The sequence below is a fragment of the Pseudorasbora parva genome, chromosome 12 (assembly GCF_024679245.1).
Source record: "Pseudorasbora parva isolate DD20220531a chromosome 12, ASM2467924v1, whole genome shotgun sequence".
NCBI classification, from domain to species: domain Eukaryota; kingdom Metazoa; phylum Chordata; class Actinopteri; order Cypriniformes; family Gobionidae; genus Pseudorasbora; species Pseudorasbora parva.
The window spans coordinates 2,120,001-2,138,514 of NC_090183.1; the positions used below are offsets into that span (position 1 = coordinate 2,120,001).

General features: G+C 44.9%; 1 protein-coding gene across 4 annotated transcripts in view; it reads right to left on the reverse strand.

Annotated features, from left to right (window-relative positions):
- Positions 1-7,922: 7,922 nt before the first annotated feature.
- The window catches only part of ralgapb (Ral GTPase activating protein non-catalytic subunit beta), an 84,018-nt gene continuing 73,426 nt past the window's right edge, over positions 7,923-18,514 (reverse strand). For all 4 annotated transcript variants that reach the window (XM_067458738.1, XM_067458737.1, XM_067458736.1 and 1 more), the window contains 4 exons: positions 14,049-14,154; positions 12,952-13,027; positions 12,731-12,879; positions 7,923-11,364 (listed from right to left, as the gene is read on the reverse strand). In XM_067458738.1, the coding sequence (XP_067314839.1) occupies positions 11,171-11,364; positions 12,731-12,879; positions 12,952-13,027; positions 14,049-14,154 (525 nt within the window). In that variant the 3' untranslated portion in view covers positions 7,923-11,170. The remainder of the gene's footprint in view (positions 11,365-12,730; positions 12,880-12,951; positions 13,028-14,048; positions 14,155-18,514) is intronic.

Sequence of the window (18,514 nt, forward strand, 5' to 3'; positions counted from 1 at the left end):
TTAACGAATTAAGACGATGAATCAACTGGAGGAATGATTGTGATATTTATCAGTGAACAATATTAGTTCACCAGCAATATTTTGACTTAAAACACATTTGGTGCCAAGAGTGTCTAATAAAAATGTTTTTCAGATTTTTCCAGGAAACTAAATAATTGAAAATGAAGTTTATGATTCTGTAACTAGAGATGAACTATTCATTTTGACATGGTGTAAATATAATGAAACCCTAATATAAAAACTGCAAGAGGGTCCACATTTTTATTAAGTCGCTTCATAAATATGAATTTAGAAAAAAACGATTTGTAATTTAAAAGCAGGAAATGTTGCAAGCTTAAAAAAGTGTGTGACTGAGTGTGTGTGTGGGAGAGAGAGAGGGAGTGTGTGTCTGAGAATGTGAGTGTGTAAGTTAAATTCATAACGATGGAAACATTGCTATTATGAGATTGTAGCGCTGTATAATCCTTGTTATAAAATGTCCAATAAAACATATTTCTAAATTCTTCATTATGATTATTTTGTTTGTTTTTTGAAGTTGCTAAATATTCTGCAAAAATGTGCCTCCAACCAAAAAGATGATATGCCTGAGAAGATAAATTCTTAGAAAAAAGAATCTTTTATTCCTTGCAATTTATAGCATATATTTTCTTTCTCTCTCTCTCTCTCTCTCCATATTTTATTGGGTTGTACATTCAGGTGTTTATAAATCTATTATGTTGTTAAATCTATTTATTTATATAATTCTTAATATGTTTTCAGAACCTTTTTATTTATTTGATTCCTAATCTACATGCCTTTATTTTCATTCTGTGTGGAGAGTTGGATCAAGCATTTCACTACATGTACACGTACAGTGTGTGTGTGTGTGTGTGTGTGTGAGAGTGTGTCTGTGAGTGTGTGTGTGTGTGTGTGTGTGTGAGAGATGTGAGTGTGTGTGAGATGTGTGTCTGTGTAAGTGTGTCTGTGTGAGTGACTGTGTGTGTTTGAGACATGTGAGATGTGTGTGTGTGTGTCTGAGATGTGAGTGTGTGTCTGTGAGTGTGTGTCTGTGTGTGTGACCAAAAACACCTGAGTGCAAAATTATGCTGACCTTTTATTCCATAAACTGCAGTCATTAAAAAACAAGATTGTTATTCAATGAGAGTGAAGCCTCTCTCGTTGAACCCCCTCCTTCTGAAAAGCACACTGTGCTCTGATTGGTCGGCTGGAGCAGTGTGTTTCGATTGGTCAAGAGTTTGGGAAATGTCCCGCCCCTTACCATAACCGTGAATTTGAACACACTACCAACTAACTCAACCAGGCTCCGCCCCTTTATTCTGCATATGATACGTTTGTTTTTGTGAATTGTGGGGACTCTCCATAGGCGTAATGGTTTTTATACTGTCCAAACCGTATTTTCTATCCCCTTACACTGCCCCTGCCCCTAAACCTACCCATCACACACACACACACACACACACACACACTAAACCTACCCATCACAAACACACCATAAAACAATAGGTTACTATCGTAACCCCGGTTCTCTGAAACATCGAGTGGAGAGATCCACCTATGGGAAGGGCATCCGTACCTGACCTCTGCAGAAGCATCCAATTGCACCAAGTCTGACAAGACAGGCAGGAGCGCGCAGCCAATGCCCAGTAAGGCCCCACCCCTTACCAGCGGGCATATATGGGCTGCATACGCTACTGTACATCAGTAAGTATATTCGCTTCTCGTGCGGTAAGCGGGGCAACGCTGGTGGATCTCTCCACTCGATGTTTCAGAGAACCGGGGTTACGATAGTAACCTATTGTTCTCTTTCATCATCTCGTTTCGAGATCCACCTATGGGAGAGACATGGACAGCTCCCCGATTGCCCAATACACTCACAGTGAGGTCCTGTTAGCCAGAAAAAGACGGTCACCCCGAGGGGCGGTGCACGACGCGTCTCATAATCATGAACTCGCCACACCGACGCAACCGCGTAACTGCGGTGTGAAGCAGGACATGAAACATAGGCTATGTGTGTCACACATAAGGAAGGCAGGGTTAGGAAGACCCCACCCCCAAGACCGAATGTGCTACTGAGGTTCTGGTGACATCCAGCCTGTAGTAACGCACAAACGTATGGGGAGAAGCCCAACTGGCCGCAGAACAGATATCCTGCAGTGATACTCCCCTGAACAGAGCCCAAGAGGCGGCCAAGCCCCTCGTGGAATGAGCTCTGATGTTCCCTGGGGGTTGCACTCCCTTTGATTCATATGCCAAGATTATAGCGTCCACAAGCCAATGTGAGAGGCGTTGTTTAGACAGGGGATCCCCTTTGCGAGGAGGAGCCCATGAAACGAAGAGTTGGTCACTCTTCCGGAACGCGCTGGTCCTAGACACATACGTTTGTAACGCACGGACTGGACACAGGGCATTTAGCCTCTGATCCTCCGCGGAGGAAAAGGGCGGAGGGTGAAAAGCGGATAGCTCCAACACCTCCGATGTGAACGCAGGGAAACATTTCGGCATGAATGCTGGATTAGGCTTGAGGAAAACCTTATCTCCACCCAGAGAGAAATTGATGCACGAGGGGTGGACCGAGAGTGCATGTAACTCACTGACACGTTTGGCTGACGCCAAGGCCAAGAGCAAGGCTGTTTTGAAGGACAGCAACTTAAGGGGAATATTCCCCAGAGGCTCAAAAGGGAATTGAGACAGAGCTTCCAGCACCATGGAGAGGTCCCATTCAGGGATCGTTCTCCTAATGACTGGCAAGGAGCGACGGGCGCCCTTCATAAATCTGCGGATTAGAGAATGCTGCCCAACCGTTGAGCCCTCAAAACCCACATGACAAGCAGAGATAGCTGCCAGATAGACCTTAATAGTGGAAAAAGACCTGCCCTTATCCATAAGGTCTTGGAGGAAACACAAGATATCAGCGACTGAGCACTGATATGACGTGAGACCCCGCCCATCACACCACTCATCGAACACCTGCCACTTACAGCCATACAAGGACCGTGTAGAAACGGCCCTGGCATTCTGTATAGTAGCCACCACGCGCGGGGGAAGCCCTAACGCGCTTAGGTTCGTCCTCTCACGGGCCAAGCCCAGAGAGCTACCCTGTCCGGGTGTGGGTGATAAATCTCCCCGTTCGCTTAAGACAATAGGTCTGTGCGGAGGGGGAGGCACCACGGCTGGGCATACAACAGAGGGATTATCTCTGCCAGCCACGGCGCTTTGGGCCACCTGGGTGCTATCAGGATGAGAGAAAACCCCCCCTCTCTCGCCCTGGCCAGTGTGAGAATTATCAGGCACAGGGGAGGAAAGGCATACAGCAGCACTCTGGGCCACGGGTGGGCCAGTGTGTCCACCTCGAGGGGCGCGTCCAAGTCCTTTAGCGAGAAGAACATAGGACAATGGCTGTTTTCGCGCGAGGCGAACAGATCTACGGGCGCCCGTAGTCTCATCCATATCATGTCTACTATCTGAGGGTGGAGGTGCCAATCTCCGAAGAGCGGGTTCCCCCTCGATAGAAGATCCGCGCCTCTGTTCAGAATTCCCGGAACATGAGTCGCGCGTAACGACAGGAAAACTCGCCCGCTCCATACCAAACGCTTGTAAGCTAGGGCATGAAGCTTCGGCGAGCGCGCGCCGCCTTGACGATTGATAGCCACTGTCGTGGTATCGTCACAGCGTACGAGCACATGATGTCCCTGCAGACGAGGCAGAAAATTATTCAGAGCCTTCTAATTGGTTAGAAGCTCTAAATAATCTATGTGCTCTGAACGTAGTTTGCTCGGCCGCAAACCGTTCACAGTTCTGCCCTCCTGGGTGGCACCCCAGCCTGTTAGGGACGCGTCCGTCGTCACGACTTTCCGCAACATGACAGTCCCCAGAGGGGTACCCTGTGCGTAAAAGTCCGCGCTCTTCCAGTGGCGCTGAGCTGCAGCGCAGGTGCGCGTCACTGTTACAGAGCGGCAAAGATCGTGTAACGGGCTGAAATGTAGTGACAAAACCCATTTCATGAACGCCCTCATCCTCAGGGGTCCTAGTGGCAAAAACTGGATAGCTAAAGCCATAAGACCCTGTAGCCTGAGACATGTGCGATATCGCCCCCTCGCCCCCTCTCTGAACTGTGACAGACAGTTCGTCAGGGAGAGAACGCGCTCCTGAGAGAGACGCGCTCGCATGGAGACTGAGTTGAGCTCCATGCCCTGGAAGATCACCCTCTGACTGGGTGTAAAGCTGCTCTTGTTCACATTCACCCTGAAGTCCAGAGATCGGGTGTGCGCGAGCACACGGGAGGTGTCCTGCAACACCTTTTCCCACGAATCGGCTATGATGAGCCAATCGCATATGTATGTCAGGATCCGTAGACCAGACATTCTTAGGGGAGTGAAGCCCGCTTCCACACGCAAACAGAAAGTTCGGGGGCTTAATTTTTGCCCGAACGGAAGCACCGTGAGTTCGTAACAAATGCCTTGATAGGCGAAACGAAGAAACTTCCGGTGTGGTGGATAAATGCTTATGTGGAGAAAAGCATCTCTCAGATCGACCGATGTGAACCAGTCGTTCCGTTTCATGACACGGGCAAGCGAACCAAGGGTTAACATTATGAATCTGTATTTCCTCAAATGTTTGTTCAACACCCTGGGGTCCAGAATAGGACGGAGGGAACCGTCCTTCTTTGTGACCAGGAAATAACGGGAAAAGAAACCCTGGTTTATCAGATTGTGGGGAACCACCTGAATCGCACCTTTGTTTAGAAGAGAGGAGATTTCCTCCTTCAGGACGTGGGTCGTGCTTTCCTCTGTGTGAGAAAAGAGAACGCTGCTGAAACGTGGATGTTTCATAGCAATCTGCAGACGATAGCCCTGTAATATCATGCGTAATACAGTAAGCCAGGCTGACACACAGCTCGTGTGAATGCTCGTCCAGGCCGTGCTGGCTTCGAGCATGCCTAGCTGGCTTATTTGTGATGCAATGGCGCCCTCTAGTGGAAACTAGGGACGACACGTGCAGGTTCACCATTACGAGAGAAAGGGTATTTCCCTACATTGAGAGGGTATCTCGCTGTGACGAATTCATTTGATTCGTTAGATTTATTGTGTTTTTTGTGTTTCTGTGTGTGTTGTGTTTTCTGGGAAACACTGGGGCCGAAGCCTTTATTATTTGGGTGAGGGGAACACAGTATGTGCGGTGTGGTTACACTGCTTTTGAACTTTTCCTCACGACAATCCCCTTGAACAGGGGGGAACACACATCGTCCACTAAACATATGGGCTGGGCAGCCACGGGAGGGGGACACCCTACAGCAGGAACCTTCCGTCCTTTGGACAGGGGTTCTGGGGCAGGGAGAAAGCCCAGAAAACTTCTTTCGAGGCTTTTCCTTGACCTGATTAAAATTACGTCCCGGGACCGGGGGGTTAGGCAAACGCACAGGGGGCGCCTGGCGTGGGACCGTCTTCCTGGGAAGATACAATATGAAGGCCTCGTGCTCCTTCTTGTCGTCGCATCGTTGTTGCATCATAGCAACTGCGGGGCCAAAGAGAGCCCGGCCGGGCTCTACCGGGGCGCCTGCGATACGTTTCTTTTCACTATCCGGGAGACCAGACAGGTTGAGCCAGAGCGAGCGCTCTCCTACCACGGAAAGCGCCATAGAGCGCCCGCAGGTTTGGACGACCTGACGAGCATTACGGAGAACGAGGTCGTTAACCGTGATGATCTCCTTCCACAGTGCAGGAGAGGGAGAAGATCCCTTATCTAACTGCTGGCCCAGATCGTCCAGGATCTCCGCTTGGTAAGCGGAAAGGAGGGAGGAGACATTCAGAGTCCTTACAGCCAAGGCCGAGGATTTATAAACGGCCTGGTGCACCGAGGCAGAAAAACGGTCCATCCTGTTAGGAAGGACCGGCTTCGGGGGGGCGGGCAGCCCTCCCTGGACTGGGTTGAGGTGTCTGGCAATGGAGGGCTCAATGGCAGGCGGTTCGCCCATGCCGCGAGCCGCCATATCTTTAACCTCCAGCCCCGCGAGACCGTGTTTAAGATCGAGCGGGTCGTTCCAGTAGTGCCTCATGTGCTTAGCGCACGCTGGAAGAACAGGAAAGAGTTCTTTCCTCGGGCCGGGGGGGGCTCCCAACACTTTACCGTCATAAATATCCCTCTCCTGGTCGGTGGCGCTCTGTGGAGCCGGCCATTTAATGTTGAGACGAGCGGCCGCTCGTTCACACACATCCAGGAGGATGGATTCAGGCAAGGCCGCGGGGGCGCTAGCCTGGGGAATAACAGAGGGCGGGATGGCCTCCTCGTCCTCCGAAATTCCAAGAAGGCCCGCGTCGTCGTAATCACCGGACCCGGCAAGATCGTCGGCGAGCGGGAGGTTACCCGTGAAGATGTCCTCTTCGGGGAACTCAGGATTGGGCTGGTCAGCCAAAACAAGAGATTCGCGCCCCGGGAGGTCCCCGGTAGCGCGCTATCGTCACCGTGTTCCATATCCGAGTACGACAAGTCGAGCTCGCCACACTGAGTAGCGGCAACTTTAAGGCGGTGTCGCAGGAGTTTCTTAGGCAGTACCAGGCAGTAACTGCAGTTCTCCGGGTTCTCTATTGCCTCCTCTGCGTGCTTGAGGCCCAAGCAGACCACACAGAAAGGGTGAAAATCCTTAGCGGCGATAAGAGACCCACACGCGGCCGGGCAGGCCCGTAATAGGCTAGACACAGAAGGAGAAGACTGAGAGAGCGACATACCCGCGAAAAACTCAGAAAGGTCCGTGGCGGCAGCCGTGGAACAGGAAGACGGACGAGAGCGCGAGCGGCTCCGAATGCAGACACAGAATGTGGCAGAATAGAACTGTCACGCCCGGTGGAGGCTGATCTGGCGGTATTTCCTCCTGCAGACAATAAGTGAGCAGCGCAAATCTAACCGAACTGTGTCAGTGCAGAGATCGCGAGAAGCGAATGTCAACTGATGTACAGTAGCGTATGCAGCCCATATATGCCCGCTGGTAAGGGGTGGGGCCTTACTGGGCATTGGCTGCGCGCTCCTGCCTGTCTTGTCAGACTTGGTGCAATTGGATGCTTCTGCAGAGGTCAGGTATGGATGCCCTTCCCATAGGTGGATCTCGAAACGAGATGATGAAAGAGAACCTACCCATCACACACACACACACACACACACACACACACACACACCTTAAACCTACCCATCACACACACACACCTTAAACCTACCCATCACACACACACCTTAAACCTACCCATCACACACACACACCTTAAACCTACCCATCACACACACACACACCTTAAACCTACCCATCACACACACACACCTTAAACCTACCCATCACACACACACCTTAAACCTACCCATCACACACACACACACACACACCTTAAACCTACCCATCACACACACACACCTTAAACCTACCCATCACACACACACCTTAAACCTACCCATCACACACACACACCTTAAACCTACCCATCACACACACACACCTTAAACCTACCCATCACACACACACACCTTAAACCTACCCATCACACACACACCTTAAACCTACCCATCACACACACACACACACACACACCTTAAACCTACCCATCACACACACACACCTTAAACCTACCCATCACACACACACCTTAAACCTACCCATCACACACACACACCTTAAACCTACCCATCACACACACACACCTTAAACCTACCCATCACACACACACACCTTAAACCTACCCATCACACACACACCTTAAACCTACCCATCACACACACACACCATAAACCTACCCATCACACACACACCATAAACCTACCCATCACACACACACACACACACACACACCTTAAACCTACCCATCACACACACACACACACACCTTAAACATACCCATCCCCCCCCCCCCACACACACACAAGCATTCACAGTCATTATATGATAAGAATTTAATTAAAATCTTTATTTCATTACATGTGTTACATTCAATATCCAATATTTCTTTTGGACACATATATGATGATGGCATAAATAGAAACAAGCGTTCATCCGTTGTGCCGTCCCTAATCAATAGTATAAGATGAGTGAGCAGAACTTCACACCCGCATATTTACATAGAAAGTCAAACTTTATACAAAGTCCATGCCGTCAATATTTACACACGGAGAAAGAGACGCCTTCGAGCAGCCGTCCTGAGCGCAGGTCTCACGGTTTGTTCCTACAAAACGAAACTTTAATAGAGGGATCTTCAGAGCACAGAAACGGGACGTGTTCTTCTCTTCCAGAAGTGTCATGAATAACCGGAGATCAAACCTGGTGCTGTGTTTCTGATCACCGCATATAAAGGCATTTATAATGAAAACAAACATGAACGAGGATGCAAACGGGAATATTTCATATCTAAAAGTGCTTTATGAATATGAAGAGACATCTAACGGCTACGTCACATGGCTGATTTGACCATAAAAACGCAGAATAAGAAAGTGGGAAAAATGTGAGGAAAACACTCAGTAGAAGAAATGAATAAATAAATGATAAGCCCTTATAATGTCTTTCGACTGAAATGCATTATGGGTCGAAGTAAAGTCTCATCAATAGCCAATAAGGAGAGCTGTCAGTAGTTTGTTTGCTTTTGGCAATTTATGGCATCAAAACCGCTCCGTATCGGCTTCTCAGTCATTCCTATTGAACTGAACTAAAGAAAAGAAGTAACTGTGACTTTATATCGCATCATTTTAATATTTTTTTTAATATTAATTCTGAACTGTAAGATATAAACTCGTAATGGCGGGAAAAATTTGTTAGAATTGTCAGCTGACCTTTCAATATCTCCCAATTCTGACTTCTCACACTTGCAATTTATAATGTTATAATTTAGACTTTTCTCACAATTTTGAAAAAGTTTGAATTGAGAGAAAAACGTGCAATTATAAACACAAGTTATAAAGTCAGAATTGAAAGACACTTTTTAAAAATATTTTACGATTTGGATTTAATAACTTGCAGTTGCACGTTTATATCTTACAATTCTGAACTTTTCTTGTAATCGTGAGAAAAAGTCAGTATTATCTTTTTTATTATATTTTGTAATTTTTAATTTTTCTTGCAAGTTTATATATCTTACAAATCTGACTTTATAACTCGCAATTATGAAAAAAAAGTCCAAAATATTAAATATAATATCTTGACGTTTTTCTCACAATTACGAGAAAAGGCAGAATTGCGTTATTTAAAAAAGGTCAGCTGACAATTCTGACTTCTCTCTCGTAATTGTGAGTTATTAAGTCCGAACTGTAAGATCGAACTCGATTCTGACTTTTTCGCAATTACAAGTTTTATAACTTGCAATTACGAGAAAAAAGTATATCTTGCAATTGTTACTTTATTCTCAGAATTAAGTGATTTAAAATCATAATTGCAAGAGAAAAAGTTATAAACTCAGAATAGTGAGAAAAAAGTCAGTTGAATTGTCAGTTAACTTTTTAATTTATCGTAATTGACTTTTCTCGCAATTGCAAGTTTACATCTTACAATTCGACTTTAAAACTCACAATTACAAAACAAAGTTACACTTGTGAGTTATAAAGCCAGAATAGTAAGATATAAACTTGCAATTGCGAGAAAGAAAAGTATCTTTCAATTCTAACTTTTTTCTCGGAATTGCCAGGTATAAAATCGTAATTATGAGAAGAAAAACTCAATTGTTAGCTGACTCTTTAATATCTTGTAATTCTGACTTCTCACAACTGCAATATTATATATCTTACAATTCTGACTTTATAACTCGCAATTAAGAAAAAAAAATCAAAATTGCAAGAAAAAAATGCAATTTTTCAAAGAATTGCGTGATATAAAATTATCATTGCGAGATTTTTATTGTTGAATTGAGATAAACTCAGAAAAAAGTAATTGTCAGTTACCTTTTTAATATATCGCACTTCTGACTTTTCTTTCAAATACAAGTTTATCTTACAATTTGACTTTAAAACTCACAATTACGAGAAAAAAGTCAGAATTGTAAGTATAAAATTGCAATTGCGAAAAAAAGCATATCTTACAATTCAGACTTTTTCTTCACAATTGCAAGATGTAAAATCATAATTGCGAGAAAAGTCTGAATTGAGAGATATAAACTCCCGCTTGCACATTATAAAGTCATAAATGTGAGATAAACTCGCAATTCTGAGAAAAAAAGTACGAATTGTAAGGTAGAAAGTCACAATTACCTTTTAAATTTTTTATTCCGTGGCGGAAACGAGCTTTTACACACAGTCTGAAACTGTTTTCACATTAAACTACATGATGAAGAGCGATCTGAAGATGAAGACGAAGGTGACGTGTGCAGGAAGGAAGCCACTGGCATCACATCATTGGCTGCTGGAGATTAGTGTTCATTTCAATAGTGCTTCTAGAAGAAACGGCTTCAAATAATAATCAAATAAAACGTCATTCAGTGTGAAGTACAGTAACGGGACGAATCTCAGCAAACCGCTCAGCCAGTCAGATTTCACTACAAAATAAATCAGATTTCATTTGATGAGACCGAAAGCCTGTTTTTCAGATTTTTAATGCAGTGCAAAAATGTCTCGTCATTAAAGTGATGTGCAAAGAATAATTATGCATTATTTAAAATGTTAAAATGTTAATAAATCATGGTGGTATTTGTTGTACTGCTTTTTAAATTACGCCAATTTAAATGATATAAAATAATTGTACTACAGTATTTTTATGGTATTACAGTAATGAGAATCACATTACTAATCACGTTAATAATTACTATTTGTTAAATTAATTTATTATAAACAAAAAATACATGCAATGTGACTTTGGGGGGAAAATATGCTTAACATTTCATGAAAATAATGTCCCATAACTTGTAATAAAAATGTAATTAACAACAAAAAAAACTTCTAAAAACAGGCTTTTTTCTTTATGCTAAATATTTTTTTTTGGATGAAATGTATATCTCATTTATTTTGGGCTGAAATGTAACTTTGGCAGGTTTCTGTGAGATTCACAAGAGAAATAAAGGGTCTGTTTGAAGACACGGAATAATAATCATCCTGTCAGGTGGGCACTGATCGTGTAGAGGTGAAGTTGAGCAAGTATTTGGCCAATCGTAACGTAACGTAATTCACCCAGAAGCACCGACTCCAGTGCAGATGAAAGTCCACCTTGGTTTGTGAGTGTTTATGGGTTGAGGCTGGTCTCACCGACCTCCAGGAACAGCGAGGTGTAAAACTCGGGCTCCAGCTGTTTGTTGCGATAGCGGTTGACGATTTCTGCGATCTTCTGTTTCCGCCGCACGTGTGGAGGGCTGTAAGAGTCGCTTTCGAGACGCTTCCTCCGACACGCGTTTATCACAGTCTGCCGCACCAGGAATCCTGCAGAGGGCGAGAGAATGAGAAAATCAGGATTCCAGACTTCAATTTTCACCCACGAGATACACACACAAGTTTGTTTTTGGGAAATGCGAGGACATTCCATAGGCGTAATGGTTTTTATACTGTACAAACCGTATTTTCTATCCCCTTACACTGCCCCTGCCCCTAAACCTACCCATCACACACACACACACACACACACACACTCACTGACTCACTCACTGACTCACTCACTCACTGACTCACTCACTCACTGACTCACTCACTCACTGACTCACTCACTCACTGACTCACTCACTCACTGACTCACTCACTCACTGACTCACTCACTGACTCACTCACTGACTCACTCACTCACTCACTGACTCACTCACTCACTGACTCACTCACTGACTCACTCACTGACTCACTCACTGACTCACTCACTGACTCACTCACTGACTCACTCACTGACTCACTCACTGACTCACTCACTGACTCACTCACTCACTCACACACTCACTCACACACTCACTCACACACTCACTCACACACTCACTCACTCACTCACTCACTGACTCACTCACTCACTCACTCACTCACTCACTCACTCACTCACTCAATCACTCACTCAATCACACACTCAATCACACACTCAATCACTCACTCACACACTCACTGACTCACTCACTCACTCACACACTCACTCACTCACACACTCACTCACTCACTCACTCACTCACTCACTCACTCACTCACTCACTCACTCACTCACTCACTCACTCACTCACTCACTCACTCACTCACTCACTCACTCACTCACTCACTCACTCACTCACTCACTCACTCACACACACTCACTCACTCACTCACTCACTCACTCACTCACTCACTCACTCACTCACTCAAACACTCAAACACTCAAACACTCAAACACTCACTGACTCACTCACTCACTCACTCACTGACTCACTCACTCACTGACTCACTCACTCACTGACTCACTGACTCACTCACTCACTCACTCAGACTCACTCACTCACTGACTCACTCACTCACTCACTGACTCACTCACTCACTGACTCACTCACTCACTGACTCACTCACTCACTGACTCACTCACTCACTCAGACTCACTCACTCACTGACTCACTCACTCACCCACTCACTCACTCACTCACTCACTCACTGTGCCCCTGCCCATCACAGGAAATTTTTACTTTCTAAAAAAAGCTCATCCTGTGTGATTTATAAGCCTTTTGAAAAGTGGGCACATGGGTAATGTCCTCATATTTCACCCTCTCCTGTAATACCTGTGTCATACCCATGGCATTATACACATTTGTGTCCTCATATGTCACAAAAACAAGCACACACACACACATACCCAGTGATCTCCTGCTAACCACCATGTTGTCCACTAAAGGAATGACCATGTTGAATTTGCCCATAGCACCATGTAGCTTGATTCGAAACAGACCGGTCTTCAGCGGATGGATGAAAACTATGGGGACGTCCTTCTCTGAGGAGCTGGACCTGAGAGAGAACATGTGAGGGTGAGTGGGGTAACGTCAGGGACTGAAGTAAGGCTCAATCTCTGATTATTACCTGGAAGCGCTGCTATTGACGGCCGTCTCCACCCCGGTGCTGGTCTCTGCCAGTAACTCCGACACGGGGAAGTTTTCTGAGAGAAAAGGACAAAAAAAAAAAGTAGGTTTAGTTTGAAAAATGTTTACTCAGAAGTTGCACAAATAATTACAAAGAAACAAATAACACACTGAATTTAGAACTTGAAAATCTAATAATCTTTGTTTTATTCACAACTAAATATATATATATAGAGGCATGGACTCCAATAGACCCCTGAAGGTGGGCTGCGTATCTGGCACCAAGATGTTAGTAGCAGATCCTTTAAGTCCTGTAAGTTGCAAGGTGGATCGGACTTGTTTGTTCAGCTCATCCCACAGATGCTCGATTGGATTGAGATCTGGGGAATCTGGAGGCCGAGTCAACGCCTCAAACTCGTTGTTGTGCTCCTCAAACCATTCCTGAACTTTTTTGCTTTGTGGCAGGAGCATTATTATTATTATAAACTGAGCTGCTCTGTGTATTCTGACAGCTTTCTATCAGAACCAGCATTAACTTCTGGAGCAGTTTGAGCTCCAGTAGCTCGTCTGTTTGATCGGACCACACGGGCCAGCCTTCGCTCCCCACGTGCATCAATGAGCCTTGGCCGCCCATGACCCTGTGGCCGGTTCTCCACTGGTCCTTCCTTGGAGCACTTTTGATAGATACTGACCACTGCAGACCGGGAACAGCCCACAAGAGCTGCAGTTTTGGAGATGCTCTGACCCAGTCGTCTAGCCGTCACAATCTTGCCAAACTCGCTCAAATCCTTACGCTTGCCCATTTCTCCTGCTTCTAACACATTAACTTTGAGGATAAAATGTTCACTTGCTGCCTAATATATCCCACCCACTAACATTTACATTTACATTTATGCATTTGGCAGACGCTTTTATCCAAAGCGTCTTACATTGCATTCAAGGTACACATTTTAACAGGAGCCGTGATGAAGAGATCATCAGTGTTTTTCACCTAGTCACAATGTTATGCCTGATCGTTGTATATACACATGATTTCCTTAAATGTAAATCAAGTAATTGTAATGAATATGAAGGTGTGGTAAGTGGAAAACATATTACCTATGTCATCGTATCGCTCGACCCACACGACCAACACTTTGGTGTCCGGTCCTAATGGCGGTATCGTCCTGCCGGGCGGCAGCTTCTTGCTTTTCACTGTGGGAGACTGACCGTAAGAAATAAACATTATAAACTACCGCTCCAAACTCAAACTTTGGAATAATTACGTTTTTTTTTTTTTGTGTTTGAAAGAAGTCTCTTATGCTCACCAAGGCTGCATTTATTTGATCTAAAATACAGTAAAAACATAATTTTGTGAAATATCATTACCAATTAAAATAGCCATTCTCTATGTGAATATATAGTAAAGTGTGATTTATTCCTGTGATCAAAGCTGAATTTATCATCATTACTCCAGTCTTCAGTGTCACTGATCCTTCACTAATCATTCTCATATGAGGATCTGATGCTCAAGACCATAAATGCCTCTAAAATAAAGTGAGTGATATGTTTGTTTTAAAAAAAAGTTACATTATGTTCAATTTTACTGTCTGAGCATGTAAGCTAGTTGGACAGAAAAGGGAATACTGTTGCCCTATGTGTAATCGCATAGCATAACATATTTATAAATTAGTATTTGCATATATTATTATAACGAGATGCATGGGCGTTGGAACCATTGTATGTGGGTGGGACAAGACCCACACAATTTAAGACCAATGATATCAGACCCACTCACTTTTATTGTCTCTAATTCAGCACACATCAGTTTACCGATGTCCATTTTTTCTGAAAGAGGATCCACTCACATTTTTTTTGTGTGCTTCTGACGCCCATGACGCGATGAGTGATAGCTGCACACATGCCTTTATCTTTTGCACATTTCCCTTTTCTTCTTTTTTCCTAAATTAGGGTCTTGGGGTAGCCTAGACACCAGCCAAACTTAGCCTCGATCCATAGAGGAGTAATTATCTCTGAACAGAAACTGTTCGGACCAATGAGATCATCAGGGTGGGCTTTAGCCGATGATGGACAGATGATCAACAGAAACTGACCAATGAGATCATCAGGGCAGGCTTTAGACGATGACGGACAGATGATCAACAGAAACTGACCAATGAGATCATCAGGGCGGGCTTTAGACGATGATGGACAGATGATCAACAGAAACTGACCAATGAGATCATCAGGGCGGGCTTTAGCCGATGACGGACAGATGATCAACAGAAACTGACCAATGAGATCATCAGGGCGGGCTTTAGACGATGACGGACAGATGATCAACAGAAACTGACCAATGAGATCATCAGGGCGGGCTTTAGACGATGACGGACAGATGATCAACAGAAACTGACCAATGAGATCATCAGGGCGGGCTTTAGACGATGACGGACAGATGATCAACAGTAACTGACCAATGAGATCATCAGGATGGGCTTTAGACGATGACGGACAGATGATCAACAGTAACTGACCAATGAGATCATCAGGGCGGGCTTTAGACGATGATGGACAGATGATCAACAGTAACGTAATCATCACGTCTTCAAAGGGGCTTGGGTTATATTTGTTCGAATCCTAAACGGAGAGCTTGTTTGTATCTGCATCACCTTCACTATTTCTCTCAGAAATGATGATCATGTTGGGTAAGTACTCTGTGTATCATTAAATTATTTTATTTTTTACAACACCTGCAAAGATTGCTTAATCCAGCGTGCGTGCAGACAGGGTTGCCAAGTTATTACAACAAAGCCGCCAACTACTAGCCCTAAACAATAGCTTCTCAGGGGGGTTCTCCGGAACAAAATGGCGTTTGGGGGGTAAAATGTGTGTTATTTAGGGTTAGAGGTGAAGCATTGATTGACTGATAGACAACTACTGTGTAAGTGTTTGTAACTTTTCTCATTTTTGATTGTTTGTTCATTTGTTGTTGGATAAGTGTGTCTGTGTGGTGCAGTGGTGTGTATTAGTAGTTTTGGTGTATTCTGGTGGTGTGTGTGGGAGTTAGCATTTGTTGAGTTAGCATTTGTTTGGTCTTTGCCACGTTGGGAGCGAGTTTGTTGGGGGCGTTCCCAGCTGCTTTCAATAACGATACTCAAGTGAGTATAAATAGCGTGATAGTCCGCGGCAGCGGAAGCGGCAGTGTGAAGCCCTCCTTGTGTGAAGACCGAGTGTAAAGACTACAACTCTTCCCTGTGCAACTCCTCGCGAGCAAGGACCTCGACAAGCCACTTGAGTATCATCTTCCTTTCATTATTTGTGTTCGGCTCTTTCCTAATTCCGATCTGGCCTTTTCTCTGATCTGTATTCACCATGTGCTTCCAAATCTCAACTATAACTACTAGCACTCGTAATTCACGCTCTGTACGCACGAGACGCCGCAATCCTAATAATTTGCGCTATATCCTAACATCCTCTGCTACTTTACTCTCTATTCCAATTGGTCTCTGGAATTGTCAGTCTGCTGTAAACAAAGCAGACTTCATTTCATCTATTGGGACTCATTCTCAGCTCAGCCTCATGGCCCTAACTGAGACCTGGATCAAACCAGAGGACACTGCCACTCCTGCAGCCCTTTCAACCAATTTAACTTTTTCACACACTCCTCGGCCTATTGGGAGGGGTGGGGGTACTGGTTTGCTTATCTCAAATGATTGGAAATTTGATCCATTACCATCTCTACCGGCCAGTTCATTTGAATCGCACTCAATCACTGTTATTCACCCTGTTAAAATCCATGTGGTAGTGGTCTATCGTCCTCCAGGTCACCTCGGTAACTTTGTGGAGGAGTTGGATGTGTTACTTTCTAACTTCCCTGAGGATGGCACTCCACTGATTCTGCTTGGTGACTTCAACATCCATCTTGATAAACACCTAGCTGCAGACTTCAGCACTCTACTGACTTCATTTGACCTTAAGTTAGTATCTACTACGGCTACTCACAGATCAGGTAACCAATTAGACCTTGTATACACACGCAACTGCTCCACGGACAACACTTTAGTTACTCCATTACACACCTCAGACCACTTTCTCATCACTCTTAACCTCATACTGACTCCTGATACAACACGCACTCCTACACAGATCAGCTTTCGGAGTAATCTACGCTCACTCTCTCCCTCTCGCCTATCCACTATGGTATCATCTTCACTCCCTCCACCTGCTCAGTTCTCAGCACTGGACACTAACAGTGCTACCGACACTCTTTGCTCCACTCTAACATCCTCCTTAGACAGTTTTTGCCCCCTCTCATCCAGACCAGCCCGCCCCACCCCATCTGCCCCCTGGCTGTCTGATGTTCTCCGTGAACATCGCTCTGGACTCAGGGCGGCAGAGAGGAAATGGCGGAAATCTAAAAACTATACTGACCTTACCTTGTATCAGTCGCTTCTCTCTTCTTTCTCTACAAATGTCTCCACTGCTAAAACAACATACTACCACAACAAAATCAACAAATGCTCTGACTCTCGCAAACTCTTTAAAACATTCTCCTCTCTCCTTTGTCCTCCTCCTCCCCCTCCTTCATCAACTCTTACAGCTGATGACTTTGCATCATTTTTTACAAACAAAACATCCCTCATCAGCAAACAGTTCTCCTCATCACAAACTGACAAGCACATCTCAACAACTAATACGAACACGCTTCCATCCTTCTCTCCGCTCTCCGAGGCAGATATTTCTAAACTCATCCTTTCCAATCACCCTACTACCTGTCCACTTGATCCTATACCCACTCACCTCCTTCAGGCTATTTCTTCTTCAATCACTCCTGCACTCACTCACATTGTCAACACTTCTCTTCATACGGGAACCTTTCCCACAGCATTTAAGCAGGCTCGGGTAACCCCACTGCTTAAGAAACCCTCTCTGAATCCAGCACTTTTAGAAAACTACCGACCGGTATCCCTTCTGCCTTTCATTGCAAAGACCCTTGAGCGAGTTGTGTTCAATCAACTCTCTATGTTTCTTGAAAGGGACAACCTCCTAGACAACAACCAATCCGGCTTCAAAAGCGGCCATTCGACTGAGACTGCCTTGCTCTCGGTAACTGAGGCACTGAGACTGGCAAAAGCAGCTTCCAAATCCTCAGTGCTCATTCTGCTGGATCTGTCTGCTGCTTTTGACACAGTTAACCACCAGATCCTCCTGTGACTTAAGACGATGGGTATCTCAGGAACTGCCCTCCAGTGGTTCAGGTCTTACCTCTCTGGTAGGTTCTACAGGGTGTCATGGAGAGGTGTAGTGTCTAAGTCACATCATCTAGCTACTGGGGTTCCACAGGGCTCAGTCCTTGGACCACTTCTCTTCTCCATCTACATGTCATCATTAGGTTCTGTCATTCAGAAACACGGCTTCTCCTATCACTGCTATGCGGATGACACTCAACTCTACTTCTCATTTCAACCAGATGATCCTACAGTCAGTGTTCGTATCGCTGCCTGTCTGACAGACATTTCTGACTGGATGAAAGAGCATCATCTTAAACTCAATCTTGCAAAGACAGAATTACTTGTTTTCTCAAC